Source organism: Lineus longissimus, chromosome 8, assembly GCF_910592395.1.
Source record: "Lineus longissimus chromosome 8, tnLinLong1.2, whole genome shotgun sequence".
Taxonomy (NCBI): Eukaryota; Metazoa; Nemertea; class Pilidiophora; order Heteronemertea; family Lineidae; genus Lineus; species Lineus longissimus.
This window is the reverse complement of record NC_088315.1, coordinates 3,203,777-3,226,717: the sequence shown is the minus strand read 5'-3', so window position 1 is coordinate 3,226,717 and position 22,941 is coordinate 3,203,777. Positions and strand designations below refer to the sequence as shown.

Sequence of the window (22,941 nt, the reverse complement as noted above, 5' to 3'; positions counted from 1 at the left end):
TATTCTGCGGACAATACTGAAAATGAAACGTTTATTTACTAGCAAAAAACACATTTTTCATTATTCATTATCTGTTTACAGCCTGATTTGGTTGTCAAAACACGTGATTCGGCAAGTTCTAGTAAATGGGGCAAAATTCGATGACTTGTAGCGAAAGGGTTGAACTAAGCATGTTCATCTACAGGCCCGACCAGGGTTTGGGGAATCCTGTTTTATACATGTACAATGTTACTGTGACGCTACTGAAATATAAACAACTATATACACTCTACACTTTTACAAAACTTTATTTCAATTACATCTACTTTACACTTAGCCCCCATTACTTCTTTTAATCGGAGTACACTTATTACTATTTGCAAAAAACAGAAGGAAATCTGCATCAATAAATGGTCAAAATCATCCTTTTAACATATCGTAAAAGAGGACATCCATCCAGACTGCAACGTGACAGTGTACATCACTCATCTGTTGACAGAACACCCTCCTAGATAGGGGAAGCTCTTCTCATGCCAAATCAGTAATTTTTATATAACGACACTTCAGGACACCTTACTATTACATGTATTATGATAGCATTTCCAACCAAACAGTGTCCCTAATTGCAGGTTTTACTACTTAGAATAAGACTTGTCTCCACTTGAAAAACATAGTCTCTGCATTGTTTAAGTTGTGACTCGCCGTATGAATGGGAGCCGCTTCAGCCGTAGTCAATCTAAGTCGTAGGTTGCATCGAGTGTCTTGCAGGAGAAAAAGGCTTTCAGGGACCTGGTTGTCCCACCGACAGACACGAATGCCCAGATCATCATGCAGAGCATCACAACATACGCAGGGATAAGTGTCCCTAGGTAGACTGGGGGGTTCATCCCGTTGAGGAATGTCTAAAATGAAAGTTTACATCTCATAGATAACTACAATACTGATTGTTGTAAGCACTGCACAGTCAAACAGATTCTCAAAATAACGAATGAATAATTCAAATTTGGACCCCAAAACTTATTAAGAACTTGCAGCTTGTTCTGGGTCACAGGATGTTTTTCCATTCTACGCACACAATCATGGCCACCTGCCCACATGTCAAATAGCATGGGTTCAACCAGTCAGTATACCATTATGCTTCTCATAACCTGATAACAGCCAGTTCCAGTTCATGAGATTTGTTCCGATGACACGCCAATTTCATCTTAAATATATCCAATTTGGATACGCGTTTTTACACCTCGAAGCCATTCCATCGAGGCCAGTCAAAGACGACTCTTAACTGACTCATACAGAAGGAAAGAGTGCCCAAAATAAACTCACCAATCCTGAAACAAGCATGTGTAATGCCACAATGATTGCCACCTGCCAGAATTTCCGCTTGTCCCATGCAGAAAAAAACACAATGCCCCAGAATGTGTGCAGAAGTATGAAACACAGAGTCAGGAATGCTGAAACACAAAACATGAGAGATAACAACAAATTATCCGAATATGTCAAAGAACATGGTTCTCTAATAAATGATACATCATTTTCCTAGCTGGAATGCATTGCAATGAGTATTGCACCTTTTTTGCCAGGGCTCAAGAGTTGAGCAGAAAATTAGACAATTTAGTCATATAACATGCCAGTTCGAATTCAGGTCAGGTTTCATTTGCATTTGAGACGTAAGTATACACAACAGCATCAATTACACTTGAGTCGGAGAGTGGTCATGCATGTAACTTTTCCATACCTGAAGTAATGAAGAACTGGCTAGAATCGCCTTTCAGTCCTATTGTTCCTGGCCCTGACATATCTGCTAAGACATTGATTAGAGAAAATGCACCACTCATCAAACCGAAGCCAAGACCAGAAACTGAAATACAGAAGAAACTCTGTTAAAACATGGAACGCGAAGAAGGTAGACAGTTTACTTGAAATAAATAATTGAATTATGCACAGATTTGAAGTTTTGCACTGAAATTTGCTGAGACTTTGTGAAATCCTGTATTTTTTTTAATCACACCAATTTCAATCAAAATCCATAAATCAACCTACCATACGCAAGAGTGTGTGGATTGTTGATCATTCGAGCATTCCCAGTCTCTTGCCCCATCAATGCCACTTTCCGGAGGCCTTCATCAGCTTTTCTGAAAAAGGAGAGGAAGTCTTTTTAAGAACAATTTGAAAGTATTTTCATAAAAGTCACTTTCAAACTCCGAAAATAAAGGCAGATCAAAAAGTGTAAGATACAACTCATATTTTGAAAGATTTTAAATCAACATGTTAAGGGTTGCAGAACTTTTTATCCTGTAGTAAATTCTGTACAATTTGGATGGGGATGTCTTTCAAGGTGTAGGTATTCAACACTGTAGTATGCTTCTTGTTGAACGAGGACACTTAAACATTCATCAACGACAAACATCAAGAGAAATTCCAAGGAAAAGTTGATGAAAAACACACATTCAGGGCACAAAAAGTCCAGGAACAAACTACTTTTCAGTTGTCTGTCCAAAGGGGTTAATCAAATGATCATTGTCATAATACAACACCTGGAGAGTTGGTCAGGTTCAGAATTTTTGAGCTCTGGACATCTTTAGCCAGTAAATCGAGGAGGCGTTGTTGCATTGTCACATAAAAGTTTACTTGAAGCGAATCCGCTCAAACATGTCAAAATATGTGATCTTACAAGTGGAGCTCAATCTACAACTGATGAAAATATAAGAATAACCACAAAAGAAGGAAAGAATCATGTTCATTGTGATCTGTATGAAATGTTCAACTTGGCCTCAGGGATGTATGCTTGGGAAAGTCTGTTCATCATGTTCGTGAGGAGGAATCGCAGGCATGTGGCATGCTGTTGTTAGCACTGTTTGGCAAAATGCTTTTATTCAGCCAAGACCCGTGCAGCTGTGTTAAATGACTGACTGGACCAATATGAGAGGAAACAAACAAATTCTGAAAACCTATCTTATCCTATCGGCTATGTGTATTATCAATCATATGTATAAATTTTACATTCAGATCCAAAATTATATTGATCTACAATGATAATCATGATATATTTAACAGGACAATCAACATACCCACTATCGTTATCATCAAATGAGAGCCTAATACGAATTTTGAGCAAATGATACAAGAAGTCCTCAGCCGCTTTTGGATCCCTTGATTTGCATCGAAAGAGAAACATAGAGAATCAGTTTTGGGGTTTCAAGGAAAGTTTTAAAAACACTTTGGAACAGTAGGGTACACCATAGACCATCATGCCCAAGGCAATATCCCATGCATTTTACCCCATATACCATGTCCAAGGCAATGTCTCATGCATTTTTCATTCAAACAAGTCAAATGATGCGCAACTAGCCAGATAAAGTAAAGAATAAAGAGAATTCAATCACAATTTATATACATGTACAAGTACTTGAAAATATAAGTGTATCATCAATCATCTATCCATTTTAAGTGCGTGTTGTGTAGAAATAATGTGTATACCCTATGGAAATATGAAGTGCTGTTTCAAAATGAAATGAGAAGTTATGTCTACCACTACAGACGGATTTCATTGATCGGCTCCTGAATACATTTGAATTAGTCAAATCTATCACCAGGAATTCTTGCCAAGAAAGTGCTACAAAAGACATACCAAAGAAAACTTTCAAAACTCAATCCAGCACATCTTTCAGAAGACCTCATACAATATGTAGCTTACCAATATGCATTCCAACATCAAAACACTTGTCGGAATTTATTCAACACAATCTGCTTACAAGCCAAAAGGAGTCATTACAATTTGCATCATGGACATGCATGATAAATCTGTTTCTGTCGTTCCTTCCCCCGAGTTAGAAACTTTCCAACCATGATTCCCAAAATTTAGCCGAAATGAATTTGTGATGGTATTAATGGTATCATTCCAAGTCATTCATCAAAAGCTGCCCGTGTCAACAGGTCATGCAAAGAAGTTGAGAATTCTTGTTTCCAGGTAATTCCTATGTCTCTGTTCACTAATAGATTGCCATCAAGCTATCATGTCTATTGCCATCACCAAAGTTTCTAAGTTAAGGCCTCCTAAAGCCTAAAGCTGACTCCCCCCACAGAGGCTCATGCTCTACCACTTACCTTAGCAATTTGTAGAAGGCTAATCTCATGCACTCCTGTATAAGGACAGAAAAGACGAGACCGAAAGCCAGCTCTGTCCGCAGTGGCACCACAGCAAACCATAGTATCGAAGAGAGGAGTAACGCCAGCAGCCAAAAGAAGGCACTGAAACCAGACAAGTCAAAAATGATAAGGAAAACTCAGACCAGATAATGCACTTCATTTCACTAATCACCTCTTAACATCACCACTCATTTATGAACTAATGTGAAGATTTGCCGTCAAGTGCAATGATCTCTTCCTAACAATGACTCATGTGACACAAGAATGTAGTTCAGTTACAGTCAAGTTTAGCCTTACCTAGCAGTGAGTACGATAACCCTGAGGGGATCTCTCGCTATTGTGAAGATGAACAAGGCAAGAGGTGGTCCAAATGCGATGAATGTACAACCGAAGAATTCCATCAATGTCATCTTGGGCTGTGTTGCTCGGTCTTGGATGCGAAGGATGTCAGCATGAAATACTTGACAGGTTAGAGCAGTGTGGTAGCCAACATCTGAAGATTCTGAAATAGAAAAAAGTTGTGAATGTTGTGTGACAGTGGTGCAGTGCATGTTGTATTGCAGTAGTCACATGGTAGTAGGCCTATCACACGACAAAGAAGTTCAGTTGACAAGACAATTCCGTCATTAGAGAATGTTCAATTATCGTGTCTTTGAACGCTATATAAACAATTTAAAATGTCAATAACTCAACAGGATACTTCATTGAATACGAACCTCTATCTTTAAACTACGTGCATGGTCACCCTTTCATGAAATCGGTTAATTTTGAAGGAAGAAAACGCCGAAATTTGCGAAAGAAACCCGGAAGTCAAATGTTGTTATCGTCGGTTGATGAATTCCGACGAAGCCTTCCCATCACATGTAGCCCCGAAGACAAATTTTAGGCGCTGAAGATTTTTTGACCTAGACCATGGGCACTTCCAGGCACCGTTGATGGGGTAGAGGAGTGTTTACAGTAATATGGATATCATGTGACCCTGTGGCAGATTCCAGACAAGGCAAAGACCTAAAAGTGGGCTACGATGCCGGAGTTCTTACTGATGTTTACTGGTACCAAAGACTAATGAAGGTGGCGACTCGGACGATAGGATGTGACAATGATATGTCTTTTTTTAGGAAATGTCCCAATCCTACAGCCACCATTTCACTGCTGCTGGAGGGTTAGGGATGTAAAAATTGTCGTGACAAGAGTTATGGAGAAATAATTTGAAGGCCATTAGCCTGGCCATCAATAAGATGGAGCTCCCGAGAATAGCAAAAAACAAAACAAATACAAATGTTAACTATATACAGCAGACATATATTTTTGAGACAAAATTATATTATCAAAGAATGGTTTAGACAAGTACATAATGTGTGATATATTTGCACTCCGACGACATGCAAGATGATTGACAGGGATGGGGTGTCTACCTTAAACATCTCTAGATAGTTCAGGGCGACTGGTTTGAAATAGTTACATTTCAGTCTCCAAGACGTACAGTCCGAATATTACTATAGATAAACAGTTTGCAACAGTGACATGGTAAAGTGAACCTTGTATAAATCTGACTTGTCTGGACTAGCGCACATGTTATTTGCCATTTCTTACTTCTTATCATGTACTTCTTACAAAACACACTTGGAAAAACTTCTCTCTCCCAGATGTCCCTGCAGTATCAGATCAGTGACTATCAACTTGAGGCCGTTTGAAACAAATGCACAACTTACTGATCAAGATTGAAAAGTGCTATCTTATCTATTTTTCATGATTTTCCAACACTTGCACACAATATACCAAATCCAATTTTTTTGGGCAGTCATACTTTTTACCCAGACTCATGGAGCTGACATTCTCAATTCACCAAAATAAAGTGAAGTGTTGACATTTCTCTTTTAGCTATGCTATACAATAAGATGCTCCTTATTTTGTCCCAGGCAGGCATTCAGCCCTTTTCCTTTTTGATATGACACGCAGGCCTTTAAGCGGGCCATGCACTGCCTGAACACATCCAAATAACTAGAATGATGACAGGTAGTCCTGACTGACACATTGTCTCTATAAAGGACATGAAGTCTCTCTCCTATATTTTTTTATACACCCTGTAATACATGAGGTCATAACAAAATATTTCGTAAAAATGATATTTTTCAGGCTGGCATCTGAGTCCCTTCAGCTCCCAGCCAATAATGTTGCATCTTGCCGTTCCCTGGACATTCACTACTATACCATCGAATTTGAATCACCTCCGAGTTTTGTGACAATCTGGAAATGGAAAGAAAAGTTTCAAAAAAGAAAATACAAAAGAAAGCTCTTGGAAGAGGATACCAACGAGGTTCCAGGCAATTTTCGCTTTGGGTCCATCGATTTTGATGAATGTCAGATAATCTTGAACATTCATTCATTACTGTTGGACAAAATTGTTGTACAGTAGCTCTCCAGGTAAATCTTGGTACTATTCAGGTATTATACTGATCATTACGACTACCAGTAGTTACGGGAAGAAAATTTGTGGGACTTCTTCACCACAAGACAGGACTATTTTACCTTTTCTACTAAAACCATGTAAAAACACACCTCAACCACAAATATCCTGTCAAGCCAAGCTGAAGAGCTAGCCACAACCACAAAAGAAGCAAAAACCATCAAGTTGCGTGAGGATAGAATTATGAAGTAGCAATGTTGAAAATGCTAAGGACGAGCCATGATTGCTTAGCTTCTATGGAGACCCTGCCAGCATTGGATTTTTCTGTTTTTATAATGCTCAGCTGCTTTTGCTCCAGGCTACTCATGATGTAAGAAAAAGCATGACAGGTGGTTAAAGATAGGCCCATAGTATAGTGGAAAGGGAACAATGACCTAGAAAACACAGGCCAACCCTGAAACTTCCATGTTAAAACAAGAGACATGATGGAGAAAAAGGGAATTAAAACGAAAGTAGCGCCAAGAGTCATTGTAGAGTGGTCAACTACCTTAAACTCCTGCTTCAGCATCTAAACCCCCTTTTGGCAACCACTGGAAATATTTTGAAGGAGATTGTTTATTCACAGTGTCAAGAGTACTGTCAGCCTATGGCCAGTGTTCATCCTCATAACGGAATCTTCTAGGCTGAGGAGTTTTATCACTGAGCTTTTTTGTTGCCAGATTTTCAGTAATAAAGATTGGTACAGGAAAAAAACAGGGTGTTTCATATGATGATCATCCACTCAGCCTTGTATGCACCGAGGCAGTCCCACACAATCATCTTGGAGATGTCTAGATTTACAAGTTGAACAATTACTCCGACTGTTCTGGCACTTGGACAGTGCCAGAGACACAGTCAGAAGATCTACTTACCGAACTAATGAATGGGGCATTGAGCACTGATCCAATGACTGGGACGCGGCGGAGAAAACTAATGGCAACAGGAAACAATCCACTGAAACAAGAAGAAACAGCATGATGAATAAGGGTAGAGAACAGAGCTGACGATTTCTCCTAGGTAGCGCATCTTCTCTCTACTTTTGGTATCATGAGCTAGAGAAGCCACAGATTACGTTGTTTTGCAAATCAATCATTTCTGCAACAGCAGTCCTACTGTTGCGAAGCATTTACAGCTAAAGGCATCAAATCAATGGTATTTCTGCACAAAAATCTAGAAGTACAATGCAATCTTTTTTCTATACTCACCTAAATAAACGTACAAAACCATATATTTCTACACACATGCCAATCATTGGCCATCCTAGAAGAACTATTAGTATACCACCGAGAAAGAAGGCAGTCCCTTTGAGTTTGTGCTTTTGGAAGAAAAACAAAAATGTCCTTTCTAGTCCAATAACAAATGCTAATCCACAGATGAATAATATCTGGAATGAAGAAATGAAGCCACTTCAGTTTAGAAATTATGAAAGGATACCCAGAGGTCAAATTTATCCTTATTTAAGAGAAAAACTGCTGGCTGAGTTCTGGTACCATGTTAAGTTACACAAGTTTTCACCACCTCTCCTCTTAAGTTCAGGAAACATGCAGAGCTGGTTGTCCAATGTCTTGACAAAACTTGAATTGAACAACCAGGTCCTGGGCTGGATAGTAAACAATTTCATTCATCCTCCTGCTATGAACTTACATTCCCAATTGCCAGTAATCCCTTGTCGAAGAAGAACAGAACACCAAGAAAAAGGAAGGCTATACCAAAGCCAGCTAGGCCAACACCAATTTCTGAAAAGGTTTCAATGAATAAGTCAAATGTGAGCGATATGGAAATGGAAAAAAGAATTTTCAATAATGATAATGGTATGATTATGATATGTGACCCGTCACAGCAAAACCAGTCGATGTCGCACAGAAGATGAGCCTAAATGACACCAGGATATATTGGAAGAAATTGATGAGCTCACATTTCACAAAAGGCAGACAATAGAGAAATGAACAAACAGTCCGTCTAAACCTGCCAAGCTCAGAGCGACATGTGCCTCGTTTTGCTGTGACGGGTCACATATGACATGATTGAACTTATATTGTATAGGCTAAGTCTGTGATAGCTCACACTGTCAGTGTCAGGTCTCAAAGGTGGGAGTTTAAATGATGATTGATGATGATCGCCGTGCGGGTGTAGGGTAACTTCGGGTTCGGGTAAGATCGTAGTAGTAGATGATGCCTGGGAGATGATGACCAACTTCATGTAGTCTAGTATGATGTACACGAATATACAATACATGGATGACGTGGAACAAAAAAAGCAGACCACTCTTTCGCTCCAACATCTGCGCCGAATATATACATGCTTAAAGCATAAAGACTTAACGCTTTTCACCACAACGTACTCTGAAAGTCAGTTATTTGCATCATCTTGATCGCTTTTCAATCAGAAGCAACTTCAAGTCGAAAATAAGAACGAAATTACGAAGAAAATTCACAAAAATTCAAACTGCAATCACCATTTTGCAATTTGGGGGTATCCCCACGAATGACATCATGGAAAGGATTCCCACACTGCCTCCCGGTCTTCGGTCCGTCTGTCGAATTTTACATGCACCCGCTGAAATTCGGACTGGGAGGTCAAGTGAGCCTTGGCAACGATAATCACCATTGACGACGCTTGGAGAATGACAGCAGGTCACAAGAAACCGTGAATTTGCAGTGCAACAGGTCACGAAGGACCGTGAATTCACAGTACACATGGAGGAGCATGTTGTACTGCATAAACCCCGTAGTGGGGCCGGCCAGGCCAATAATACTTCTATAACAAGAAGATTTACATATTTAAAAAAAATCAAAGTGAAAAGAATGAAAAAGAAGGTAAGTACTGTATATATTTTTTGAGGGGGGGGGGGGGATATACCGTTTCCAGTGATCGACTATCGATTGACGACAGTATCAATTGACAACATTGATTTATGACTATCTCGTGCGTTCTTCTTTGAATTGAGTTCGCTTTGGGGTTTTATCACCTTTTTCATAAAGCTTTTGCTTAATCAACGCAAATTATTTTTTCTGCATTACATTTATTTCTAAAGGTCTTTAAACCATCAGTCCATTTTGAAATATTGACATTTAACAGAGCGTCTATCACTTAGCAACAGCATTGAGCCGCACACAGAGATTTTGGTATTAATTTCTTCGTGACACACTATTTTTCCTATAGTGCAGCATTGTAACCAATGTGATCTAGAATTTTTCCCCCACGATGCCAACCATTTGCTGAATTATATGACAGGAAGGAGTCAGTGGTCTTCTGGTCTTATGACTGCGACGGTTTGATACCATGGATAAGGAGGTCATGTCAGTTTTGTCAGTGAATCTCGGCGATGAATCAGTGAATTATGAGCCTCGGCGACTGTGCAGCTTTTGACTCGGAGTCCCGGCCGGTAGGCCGGCCCACTGCGTGTGGAGTGTACGTGAGCCCGTGTCAAAATTAGGGAGTTTGTTCTGATGAAGATAATCTATTCGAATGTAGTAAGAGAAAACCATGGAGTTGGAAGACATGGCTGGTGCTCATTGTCGATATGTATCAGGGGCTGGGTCCACATGCAGTTTTATCCGAGTGATCCATGTCACTTTAGATGACATGTCGACCACGTATACCTTTTTATCACTTCAACCGTACCTGGAATGTTCATGTACAACGCTGTGTGTTTTTATGTGACGTTTCCTCGTACGTCACTGGCATGATCTTGTTAGGAAGCCTCATCTAGAAAGTTGGCTGCCGAAAATTGGCGTAATTAGGCCCTGACCGGAAACAAGAATATATCAGATCTTTGCTTGGCAATAACGTGCTCTTTCAAATGAATGACGTTGGATTCCAATCAATGTTCCGGATGATGGTTACAGCAAAAGCTCTTATCTGATTGATGATGCGTCTTGTGTTGCTTAATGATTGACCGAAGAGGCTGGAGACTTGCCGTCTCACGAAAACCGCGAGAGTGGACTTGGCGAGCCAAAACCGAGGCGGAGCCGTGGTTATGGGAAACATTTTTGCTCCACCCGAACAGTTTTGGTGAGGCAATCAATACATCCAGTTCGGTAGTCAATTTCTCTTTGACTGTTCCGTATTTCGCACCAACCCAAGCGGTTGTGGTTGCCCAACAATATGAGCTGCTGAAGATCAAAGCCATGCTCGAGATGGCGGAAAAGGAACTGGAGAAGAAAGTTAGTCAGACCATGGAGGTATAAATAAGGTATAAAAAATCTTATCTATACCTCCATGGTCAGACCAAACCATTGCAGAATCTCAAGGCGGATGTTAGCGACTAATAATGACCAGTTGCCTAACCATAGGCCTAACCGCTGACTTCCAAACGAGGCTTCGTAGGCACATGCATTTACACTGTAAACTGCAGTTCGTGATAAATCAAGATGTTTTAGAATTAGTAAATCAGCGGCCACGCTGATAATCAGCCAAGAGATGGTCAGAATCTCGATCTCGATCTATACGTTCATAAACGGGATTAGGTGACCGAGTTCTCGATCATCGACCGTTGTTAACTTCACGAAGGTTGGTTAAATCCAAATGGTTATTACATTTATTCATATAGCTTGTTGGTAAGAATTGCACACTAAATTATATATTAGAGTGACAGTAGTTGCTCCCGGGAATATGTATTAATCTAAAAAAATGCCGAGACTTTTTCGACAACCTTGGTATATTTGACCTTCAAACGTTGTTTTTAGCGCCGAAACAATGGTTTGTTACAAAATCTTTGTTCTGCACTGGACACTACGTTAATGGATCAAAAAGTAATCTTGCTGTCCATAATTATTCAATCCACATTGAGAGGTTTCGTTTTGAATTAGAGTGCGCATAATCTGTTGGAATAAAGAAGAAGGATGTTTTGCGGGGTATCGCTCAACATGAACTTGAAGCAGACAGTCTCCAAGATGCATTGTATCTGTATAAATATGGGCACAGTGTTGTACAAACAATGAGGAAAGCCGTTGCAAGCCATGTCATTTCAAGTCAGCCTAATACAATGTAACGCGGACGGCGAATACGAATATGGATAACAATATGGCATCTCTGAAATATGGAAATTATAAAATGCTCAGTTATGACAAAGCGTTTCTTCAGCCCAATCTAGTGGTCAATTTGCGTTCCCGCTGTGAGTGTGCTTTGGTCTGTCGCTGGATGGTAAACTGCGCCACTATCAGTTTCTTTAATTCCATATGTCAAATAAATAAGAGGAGGGGCACGTGTATGGAAAAGGAAGAAGTCGAAACAAAAAGGGGCTATATCATGTATGAAGAGAAGGCAAGTTTCCATCTAACGGAAAGGCGACGAGGGAGGTCGTGTTTCTCATAGACATTTAGGTGTGATCCCACCAAATCAGATCAGCATATCACACGTTTGTTTGCTAAACATTCAGGGGACTCTGTAGGCTGCAGCTAGGCAGGCAAGATAAAGTTGCACCAAGTCGCCAATAGGGGTCTCTCACATCTCACAGTATGTCAAAACCATTCACGCTTGTTCAAGTTATATAATTAGTGCTGAATCCAACCTGACCCAGTGCCCTTACTGTGTATATATTAGTCACCTGAAGATGGTAATTTAAGCCATGCTCCTGCCAATACAGGTTCTTCACGTGACGTCATGAACGAAAGAGTCCCGGCGTCGGTTTTAATGTTTATAAAAAAATGGCACTAGAAGATAGCTGGCATTTTGATAGATAATCGAAATTGATACACAGTCAGTGTTTTGTTTCAGGATCAACCTGTACTTAGATATAAATGTCATGGCAGACTGCAGTTTGTACCCCCTATTTCAACTTTATTGGATAGAAATGAACAACTTTTATACATGCATGATCATAACACTGATTCAATTATATTTTACCACATCTTGCATGTAAGTAGAGCCAAATTCATTGATATCATAAAAAAGGTCATTGTCTATCAACTTGAGAAAGATGGGAACTACAGGCTATTTCGGAACACGAATGTTTCTTCCATTGGCTATATTTTAGAAGTCTTACCTGGTTTATATGATAGGAAAATGATCCTCAGCGTCAATGAAGGAAGAAAAGGCTTCCAAAAGAGCATTTTAAAGTTATTTGACACAATAACTGGGCAAATAAGTAAAATCCCAATTCCGCATGACCACGTGTGTTCATATATGTTGTCATTTATCAAATGCCTTGTATTTGTTAACAATGATAAGATACTTCTCCAGTGCCGGGTTTCAGAGAAGAGGAGCGCCCGGAATACTTTGGTTTATACTGTATTCAACATCACTTGGGAAGATAAACAAGGCGTTTTATCTGAAGTCGGGCCGAGTGGTTTTGCACATAATCTGTTATATATTTTTAGCACCCCGTATGGTAGTATCATGTACTTTGACTTCCTCAACAAACCAGTCATCTCAATCATTCCCCTTTTTCATCGATCTAACGTAAAAGAGCAGTCTGAGAGGACATGTTCGATAAATCTGCCAAATACCGAAGTTTACACAATAAAGGTTTACACAAAAAATGCAAAATGTGTGGTATGGGCATACGACAAGGACGACGGATCGAATACTCCGAAGCTAGTTTCAATAGGCGTTTTGACATCATCCTGCAATCCAAGGAATCATGAAAGGAAAGATTACGAGTTGTGTAAAGGGACTGAAGTGACAGTGCATTGCAGTGATATCGCTTTAATATATAATGCGAATGTGGACACCCACGAGAGTTCGTTATTGATGGATAGCAAAGGGGATATGTTCGCACCTTTTCCTGTTGTTGAGCGTGAGAATAATGGAAAGAAAAAGAAGACGTTTCACTACTTCAATCTTTTTTTAGCAAACTGATTAAAAAATAAACTGAGGCCAAATCATGCAAGTTATTTTTTATGAACATGAATAGAAGTTTTCTGATGCATCTTTTGTTGGATCTGAAGCACCACTAATTTTTGAACGACAACATTTCAAGGGGCCATGGTGTCAGGCACTAGGCCAACATGATCAAAGCGTATTTGGTCAAGGTGAACATATGCACATAGTCTTAGTTTTGAGTAGATTGCGTTTTAAGTTACGTACCACTCACTGCCTTATACTTTCAGGACAGAAGGGTTCTCAGCTACCAGTCTCGTGGTTGGTTGAGGTTTAAACCACCTGCCGTTGGCGTAGTAAATGAATATAGGAAGACTGAGTATATGTATGACCATGGTTCTAATTCAATGGTATTCATTCTCTCTATTGTGGGCATTGGCGCGGAACAGATACAAAGTATCATGGTTTACCAACCTGAAAAAGGTGGCAACTACAAACTTGTACATAACATATCTGCATCAGCTGTTGAACTAAGTTCGTTTGTGCATAAATTGTATGATATGAAAATGTTATTAATATGTGAACATGGTGACAGTACACTAAATTCAGCGATGTTTTATAAGTCATTTGACATAATGACTGGCCAAATAAGAAAAATTATGATTCCCTGGGGTAACCCTTGTTCACATAGTAGCGTAAAGTCTTTAGAACCCCTTTTATTTAATGACAAAATCCTAATCGGATGTGTGAGTGGTGGGAGACGTAAGGGATATCACACATTATTTAACATAACATGGCAAAATGGAACGGGGTCGCTTTCAGCTGGACCTAGTTGGAATGAAAACTATCACGAGCTTTTCAACATTCCAGATGGTAACATAATAGAGTTTATCTCATCGCCGAAAGGTTCGATTTCTATTCGTCCTTTCCTTCCAATGGCGAACCAGGGCAGGTATATCTATGTGCCACGAGGATCGAGACTTTGCAAGAAATTCTTTTTTGAGAAGCAAGCAATCTATCAACTCTTATTCTATGACAGAGATAATTTTCTGGTCCGAGAACAGGGTATAAAAATGTTCAGAATCCGCTGTGTTCCACTGAATCCTTGGACCAGAGAATACTCCTTTGGACCGGAGATAAAGGTTAACATTAAGTATGGACGTATACCGGATCCTGGTGGGTTCGAACAGTCGATGGTGATGGACAACACAGGCAATTTGATTTCTCCAATTCCCGAGAATGAAGTTAACGGCAGAAGGACAAAAAGGAGGACATTTAAGTACTTTCTTTTTTTCAAGTCAGTTTATTAGAAAATACTAGGAAATGAAGAATTCGGCTCCGCCTGACCAATTTTTATTTTGTGATGAATTCCCCTGTCATACTCTTACCACGACAGTCATCCTTGGATCAACAGCAGAATAGAGACGATTCTCTAATATACAGTCGATGGAAACCAGACGACCACACATTCACCACCTATAGAGACCCAAGTCATACATTTCTACCCTCAATGTATTAACATTGCTCAACTTCCAGACAACGCGCGTCGGCGGAGGCTATGGAGGCTTGCTCTGGAAGTTCAGTACGCAAGTCATGAAGTTCAGGATTATTTTGTTTCGCCGATGCCCTGTATTTGGCTACATCACCGCAACCTCTTTTCCCAGGTCACTATGCACTCCCCCACTTCCGGAGTTGTCGTTTAGAATATGATCAATTTTCGTAGCCTGCAGGGAGAACTTGGTCACCTTTTGCAGCCGGCAGGCAAATTAAGCTGGGCAAAACTCGATCAGCGTTCGCAGCCAGCAAATATGTCATGCAGAACGTGATCAGTTTTCGTCGTTAGCAGGCAACCTATATCGTGCGGTCAGTTTTTGCGGCAAGCAAAGTATTTTTGCAGCGTCAGAAGGCAAAGAATTATCAGTGTCGTGCCACATCCTGAGATACAGATTTTTGATACTCCTACCTCGTGTACAAAAATATCGAGAAGCGGAGCATATTGAAAATCACTAGTTATGTCAGGATGGTCGTGCCAAGGCAAGGATGTTTTACCTCCTTTGTCGATCAGATCAGAACGTCATCAATTTTCTCAGTAAGCACATGAAGGAGGTCGCCCAGTCGTGGAGAACATCGAGCCAGTTTTTGCAGTCAGTTTGCAAATCATGCCGTGCAGAATGTGATTAGTTTTTGCAGGCACCGCAGCAAAAAAAATTATATTCTGTCGAACACAACCACCAAGGTGGAAGTTTTGCATGTCCTCTTCCACCCACCATCCAAACGGTTCTTCCGTCTATTGGGGACAAATAGAACTACCCTGCACTGCATGTGAATAGCAACGGCGTCAACAATCCTTTTGGTGACAGTGTTACTTTATGTAATGGCCTTATTGACTGTGGCCACTGCCTATAATGGAATCTATGGACCGTGTTAGGCCGCGGGCGGGCAGCCAACCTACTGCGCAGACCAGAAATAAGACGAGGCTATAGATTAAAATAGCCTATGCTTGCGTTGTATAAGTGGTGTGTTCGTGACAAAATTATGTATTTGATAGGAAGTCCTTGTTTCGATGATGTCAAAAGTGGATGTGTGGTAAGTAGTTGGCTTCAGGTCCCTCGGCATATGACACGAGTGAAGATGGAGGTCCTCGACCTAGTTTATGTCACCAGTACAGATCGACATGTCTTTCCAGTGCAGTTTTGGGTCCCACGACACATTTCAGTCACCGTGCATGTCGAGGTCCCTTGACCTATTTCACCAGTGCAGCTCGGGGTCACACGACACATCGTCAGCTCAGGGTTAACTACTTGTATCTGACATTTTGGTTGTTCCGAGAAAAACACAATCGAAGATTCAAATCCCAATGGAAATGCAGTTGTTTTGAGGAGTGTTTTTGTCTATTACACATCAAAGTACAAACTTGCAATCAAATGTCATTGAATGTGCATTAATTTAATATGATAAAATCAATTTTGACAAAAATGCAGATACAACTAATTAACCCTGAGCCGACGACATGTCACTCACAAGTGCTTATCAAGGTCCCTCGACCTATTTCACCAGTGCAGATCGGGGTCACACAACACATGTCACTCACCAGTGCTTATCAAGGTCCCTCGACCTATTTCACCAGTGCAGATCGGGGTCACACAACACATCACCCACCAGTGCTTATCAAGGTCCCTCGACCTATTTCACCAGTGCAGATAGGGGTCACACGACACATGTCACTCACCAGTGCTTATCAAGGTCCCTCGACCTATTTCACCAGTGCAGATCGGGGTCAAACAACACATCACTCACCAGTGCTTATCAAGGTCCCTCGACCTATTTCACCAGTGCAGATCGGGGTCCAACGACACATTTGACTCGCCAGTGCATCGAGCTTCCTCGACCTATTTCACTGAGTGCAGATCAGGATCCCACGACACATGTGTTCTCAACATCTTACATGTATTTGAACCGACTCATAGAAATCGATAGTCAATCAACGCTGACAAATTTGATCTGTATTGATATGATATTTCATGGTCTATTGGTATCCTGGGACGGCTGCGGCCGGGGGTTGCGGGAGATGGATTTTTAGTAGATTCGAATTTATTGAAGCTCGTGCTGTTCTGACTCGGTGTGAGTGGTCTTCTCCGACACTTGGATCCCGAATTGTAACAGTGATAAGTGAATAATATATTCGTACAGTGTAAGTGTGTCGACGCAATTTCGCCAGACGTAGTGCCCGGTGTAACAGTAATCAGTATCAGCCTGGATGAAGAGTCCTAAAGTACTCTTCCATATTTATGTATTTACAGACCATCAAATACTTCAACAACTGAGTATCAGTCATCGGCACTGCGCCCCATAAGTACGAGCGCTCAAGAAAGCGCTTTGAGCGAATGCCTCTCCCTGGACTGTCGTCGTCGATTCGGAAATACTGTACCAGGAAACCAGGAGTGAAATACGCTCTTCTAACCACGGAGGAGGGAACTGACATGAGAAACAAGATGGCGTTGTGTGACTGGTGCAGACGAGAATTCAGACTTGACAATATTGGCTTCGCGAATGCCCACAGGTTCATTTTTGTCTCATCACAGGTAAGGTTTCCAGTCTCCTTTAAGGTACACGACATTTGTATACATTGTACTTACTTGTGGCTCAAGTAAATAAAATTATTTCTCATTTCATCAACAAATCATTCTATTTAACCATTATAACGTCACAGAACGCAATTATAAAGCCAACAGCCAGCACTGGCTGCATTCTTTGACAAGAAGGAAACCAAATTAACGCAGGAAATTGCGTTAATCTGCTGAACTGATCATTCAAAGTACATGAAAAAGCACTCGCACGTCAATATGACAATAATATATCATGCTTTGATTCTGTGGAAAGTAACACTGGCTTCCCGCTACTGCCACTTTCATACGCATTGCTGCTTTGAGATATTTTTCATAAGCGTTTGAATAAGTTCGGAAGGAAGACTGATATCAAACACAGGCACAATGGGGGTTTGTCCACCGAACTAGGTTGGTTGCTGCCAATATAAACAACGGAACATGAAGAGATTTTAGAATGTCACCAAACAGCTTTTCTCTGTTGCTTTCAGTGGAACATTCGGCTTGCTTACGTAATCTACAGAATAGTTCTGGCCTTGTACCTCTCCGCTTGGATGACCTATAGCCTGGTGACCTTTGGCCTCCCCGAGACTAACCAATGGAAATGGTTCATCTACATCGGGAACTGGTCATTCTTGGTGTTCGTTGTTTATGCCCTGATGTCCGCAATTATGACGGTGTATTACGAAGCAACACACAGAGCCAGAGGTGAGATTTTGACCAATTAAAATGGCTAATTCAGCAATTAGCGGAATAGTAACGTGATTGTTCAAAAGCTTATACCGATTTTAGTTGTCAACTTTCAAAAATCAACTCATTAGCCATGGCGACGACGTTTTAATAGTTCAATCAGGGATCTATATAGACTCAATATGTCAACTTCCTGCATGTCCTGTTTCAGAACAACAATACGAAATTGAAGCTGGGAAAGACCACATGATGGAGCAGTTTCTAGCAGACGTTGTTTTGCCCACCAAGGACGTGGCCTCCGTAGGCCTGTCACGAAATTACAGGGCCTATTCCACCGAATCTCTTGAGCCGATCATTCCCGATGAGGAGGAGACGGCCAACATGTGTCAAAAGATCTGCTGGGTGTTGTACAATGTCGCGGCGAACATTTGCTTTGTGGCATCCATTGCTTATTGGGTACTCATCTATGACAATTCACCGCTAGGTGGCGCTTTGATACAGACCTACGTTATCAATTCTGTATTAGTTGTCATCGATTTGTGTGTGTCCTACATTTCCATCCGGATCGCGCATGCTTGGATGGGAATGGCGTTCTGCGGATTATATGTGGTGTTTTCGTGCGTATATTGGATCCTAGGAGGAACAAATGTCCATGGACGACATTTTATCTACAATGAGTTTGACTTCCAAGATCTTCCTGGTGTAGCTGCAATATATGTGTGCGCTGTAATTGTTTTCTTTGTACCCGCTGTACAGTGTTTGCTCTATGCTATCTATAGATTTAGACTGCTGACACGGAAACGGTCTTCTAGGAACTAAAATTCAAACCTTAAGAGTAATCAACCAGGCTGGCTGGTTACTCTACAGGCACAGCTCACAGAATTGAAGAAGTTGTGAGGTTGTGGAACCCAAATCCACGACGTGATGAACCGACCAGTTACGACCTTATTTGCCAGTATTCAAATGGCTTTTGCCCAATACCCCTCATACATAACGTACGTACGTACGTAACCGATCGAAATATGTCTACACGATTGAGTTCGTCCACCTTGGAGAAGATGGAGACACCCCTGAGTTGCTTGAGCATCTGGCATACTTATTCGAAGGAGAAGCAGGACGAGAACGTCCCGGCTGGTGGCTCTCTTAGTCCTGGCATGTATCATTCATTTGTCGTCAGGCTACATCCATGCTGCATTCCTTTCCCACGATGCCATGCCATTTCTCCTTACTTGTGCATGATGATGCTGCAAAACTTTACTGTCGCGCAAATGCAAAGGGGTTTAGTTACCGCCGGTCAAATGCTTTTGGGATCTGACACACGAGGGGAGGCGGTAACGGTTTTTTAAAATTTTCTTCTTTGTGCATGAATATTAAAAGTCAATAAATGCATTTGTTGTTAATCATACTTATATTGGGCCTATTTTCCCCATCCCTTATTGAAAATCAGACTCAAAACATTACCTAATCACTAGAGCAACACTCCACAATAATGGACTATTTCGGCTTTCATCAAATATGGAAATTAATTGGTCCCAGTGTGTCCTTATTGGGATTTGATACCTCTTCATGACGTCACAGTATCTGCCATCGTCTTCTGCTGATTGTCAGCCGCGAGGATACTATCTGCCGCTCCCATTTTGATGACGTCAATATTCCGTGACGTCACGGGCTCTCCACCGCGTCACCAACACCAAACAAGTACATCCTACTACTGCAGAGTAACCGATAGTTTATTGATTTGTTGCCAGGAGGTACCACTTGCATTAGTCATTCATAAAGTCGCTTGTCAGTGATAACAACAAGACGGAGTAACCAGCCTAGGCTAGCTAGGCCTACCTAAAGCTGCAACATACACAGTATTCCGAATATCATCTGCATTGCACTAAGAACCACTTAACCAATATTGTGGGCCTGTGGGTTTCAACACCGATCCCAATAGTTTCAATCCTGACATTTGCGAGAGAGAAAGAGGCTGGATGGGATACGCACCAGATATCCTAAAGGGTGAAAACCATTTGTAAATTTTGTGATGGGCGGCGTTGCTAAGTGGGTGGGCTGTTTAAGTACACTGCAATCAAAGAAACGGTCCTCGACGGAAGGCGAATGTAGGTGGTATTGGTATTTTCACGAAAACGCTGTAATCAAATGTCATAAAAAGTGTCAATATCAATAAAATCTTCGAATTGTACACTCCATTATCTTGGTAAATGTCAAAGCACCATGCTAATCTCGTCCCTACGAGAACATACGAGACTGCTTTCCCGGCCGCGTTATTGATTTTCGTGCATTTATTCTCGTTTGGCACATCGTTGATAGCATGTTGGAGTTGCTATTCGAGATCATGGTAGAATCATTTCGCGGAAGAATGCAGGCGAGAGAAGCAATGATTAATTCTCAGCAATCCGTGCCATTCGTGTGATACACTGGTCACCTTTGGTGTTGTATTGTATAGCATCACATTCTCCTGTACATTCATTGCAAAGGAATTATTCAACTGCATCATAGTAAGGTTTGCAATACTCATCTTACTTAGTGATATCAATACTGTACTTTCAATGCCTCTCACTGCTGATGGGGCAGCCGCACGTGAAAGAGCCTGGTCCGTGAAGGCGGGTTTCCCTTGTCAGTGGATACAAAATCGATGGCATTCAACACGTTGAAGCAATCGATTGAAGTAATGCGTTCCAAAGGTGGGGTTTACATTGTATTCACGTTGTCACTTGCCACGGTTCATAATGTCACTTGTCACGAGCATGTTTATTGACTGGCTTGTCAGCGTGACATGTCATGACAAGAGGGTGAAACGTGACATCGCGAATCCTGTGCAGCCCACTTTTGGAAATGACTTGTTTATTCCTTCATAGCAATGTTCCTGCCAAGCTTCATGGTCAAGATCCGAATGTCATTGATGAACCTCCACTTCGATTCCGTCAAACAGAGCGCACATGAAATGAACTGGTCCCAAAAGATTTCATGAATACATGATCAATTTTGATGCCATCGCAGACGTCCATGGAGAAACCATAGGTCAAGGCCATAGCTGGGTATCCACTATCGTCGAATCTTCATTCATGTACGCTTAGCATCGGTACTCAAGTCGAAAACGGAAGCCCGTTTTGCTGACTGGCCGAGAGAAGTTAAAAATGGCGGGCATCTTTTCGCGGGACAGAAAAAGAGACAACAGATTGAACAGCTATTTGATTGCGATCACTCTACCAGAAACCATGCAATGGTTAAATAAGCCCCCCCCCCCCCCAAAAAAAAGTTGGAAACGATCGCTGGTTCGTCAACAGGTAAACAAGAGGTGATTCGCCAAGGTAAGCAACAAGCGGCTTTGAATGCGGCGGATTCACCCGGATCCTACTGGAAAAAGATTAGCCAAATTAAAAATAAACAGAATGGTTCATGAGCACTTTCGTGCTGTAAATGACCTTGTGAGGCTGTCGTTAAAAACAGGTTGTTTTCTTACCATTTGCGCTGGAGGATGATTTCAGTACAACAAGTGAAATTCGATCGGATCCATATCAAGGTAAGGGTCGGACGATATAAGGTGGTTTGATTTAAAACAATACAAAAAGTACAACCCAGGGGCTAACGCAATAGTCCTGGCGGTGCTTAATACCAAGTTCTATTTTTGGATATCTTCTAATTTTGTTGATTTGCGCATTTCAGATGACGTTTTAAAATGCTGTTGGACTGGTGATGATACTGTCGCATGTTGGCCCCGCCGTATGTTGACAATGGTAACGGTATAAACTACTGTATCGTCATAATGACCCGCGTTAGACCAGCTGAGAGATTCCCAAAACATTAAAAGCTAAATATCAAAATGTGATTTGTAAAAGCTATTTGACTGCTTCCATAATGACCGTAGCGGCTATCGTTGCGACATCAACACCGTTGTGACCAAAACGAGCTAATTGTAAATTTACAAGAACGGCTACTTTATTGTGATCAAGGTGTTGCCATCAGTTTTTGAGCACTGACCGTTCGACAGTCGTGTACCATGACATATCTCTTTTAAATATCACCATCGATCAGCTGATGTCGGCCCTAACCTAGATAAAGGAAACTTAGCGTCATAAACCTACCAGTAAATTCCCGGGACGAGGCGGTGTCCATTCAGCAAACTGCTGTTCCCAGGCTCCCCACCCACGCGCCCCTTCCTATTGGTAGAGAATCGACCAATCACCCTAAAGGTCATAGCATCGCAACTCCGAAGCGAAACCTCACCGCCGGAGCTTACATCAACGAATGGAAAAGATACTTTGGAGTTTCCCGGCTTCGGGTATCTTGATGGCGTGGAACCATTAATGCCTGATCGTTGCTATTTGACATGTGGTTCCCGTTCCTTTACAACTAACATCGTTTGGTAAGAATACGTGCTAAGTGTCAGTTTCATAAAGGACAAATTCCTTTGCTATTCGAAATGAAATGAAGTCTACTCCTACAACAGATAATGTGGGCTGGTACTTTCTTCGGCTGCACTGCCAAAGGCATTGCTGGGTTTGTAGTCGAGTAATTACACAATGTCTATGACCAGGACATATTCGGTACTGTGAGGTTTAGGATTTGGTTTTCACATTTGAGAAAGCACCACTCATTCGCCCCTGTTGCGAATCTACCTTCGTCAAAGTACCATCATTACATATTTTTCAATACCACAAAGACACTCTGTTGAAATTTGGAGAGAGATCGACATCGAACTGCCAAGTATGTGATTTTGTTGAAGCAAAGTTTGAATGTGAGTATGGATATCATATGAAAATGACTTGGCGTTTATGATTTTCAAAACAATTACGTTTAGGGGTAGTC

The 22,941-nt window shown here is 41.2% G+C and overlaps 3 protein-coding genes across 4 annotated transcripts; 1 reads left to right on the top strand and 2 right to left on the bottom strand.

The window, feature by feature from the left end:
• Window positions 1-2: 2 nt before the first annotated feature.
• Window positions 3-4,948, bottom strand: LOC135492176 (gamma-secretase subunit Aph-1-like). Its single transcript, XM_064778424.1, has 7 exons — window positions 4,842-4,948; window positions 4,423-4,627; window positions 4,084-4,227; window positions 2,020-2,111; window positions 1,715-1,837; window positions 1,303-1,430; window positions 3-881 (listed from the first exon to the last, which is right to left on the bottom strand). The coding sequence occupies exons 2-7, from the start codon at window positions 4,533-4,535 to the stop codon at window positions 711-713; spliced, it is 771 nt and encodes a 256-aa protein (XP_064634494.1). The 5' UTR covers window positions 4,536-4,627; window positions 4,842-4,948; the 3' UTR covers window positions 3-710.
• Window positions 4,949-5,406: 458 nt separating this feature from the next.
• On the bottom strand, window positions 5,407-9,037 carry LOC135492352 (vesicle transport protein GOT1B-like). 2 transcript variants are annotated; one of them, XM_064778770.1, is made up of 6 exons: window positions 8,913-9,037; window positions 8,216-8,307; window positions 7,777-7,955; window positions 7,444-7,525; window positions 7,080-7,122; window positions 5,407-6,372 (listed from the first exon to the last, which is right to left on the bottom strand). In XM_064778770.1, the coding sequence occupies exons 1-5, from the start codon at window positions 8,935-8,937 to the stop codon at window positions 7,081-7,083; spliced, it is 420 nt and encodes a 139-aa protein (XP_064634840.1). In that variant the 5' UTR covers window positions 8,938-9,037; the 3' UTR covers window positions 5,407-6,372; window position 7,080. The 2 variants fall into 2 exon arrangements, with proteins under 2 accessions (XP_064634840.1, XP_064634838.1); XM_064778768.1 differs by lacking the exon at window positions 7,080-7,122.
• A 4,460-nt stretch (window positions 9,038-13,497) lies between these two features.
• LOC135492783 (protein rolling stone-like) lies at window positions 13,498-19,515 on the top strand. The gene is made up of 4 exons (XM_064779426.1): window positions 13,498-15,919; window positions 17,134-17,415; window positions 17,928-18,144; window positions 18,338-19,515. The coding sequence occupies exons 2-4, from the start codon at window positions 17,218-17,220 to the stop codon at window positions 18,943-18,945; spliced, it is 1,023 nt and encodes a 340-aa protein (XP_064635496.1). The 5' UTR covers window positions 13,498-15,919; window positions 17,134-17,217; the 3' UTR covers window positions 18,946-19,515.
• The last annotated feature ends 3,426 nt before the right edge of the window (window positions 19,516-22,941 follow it).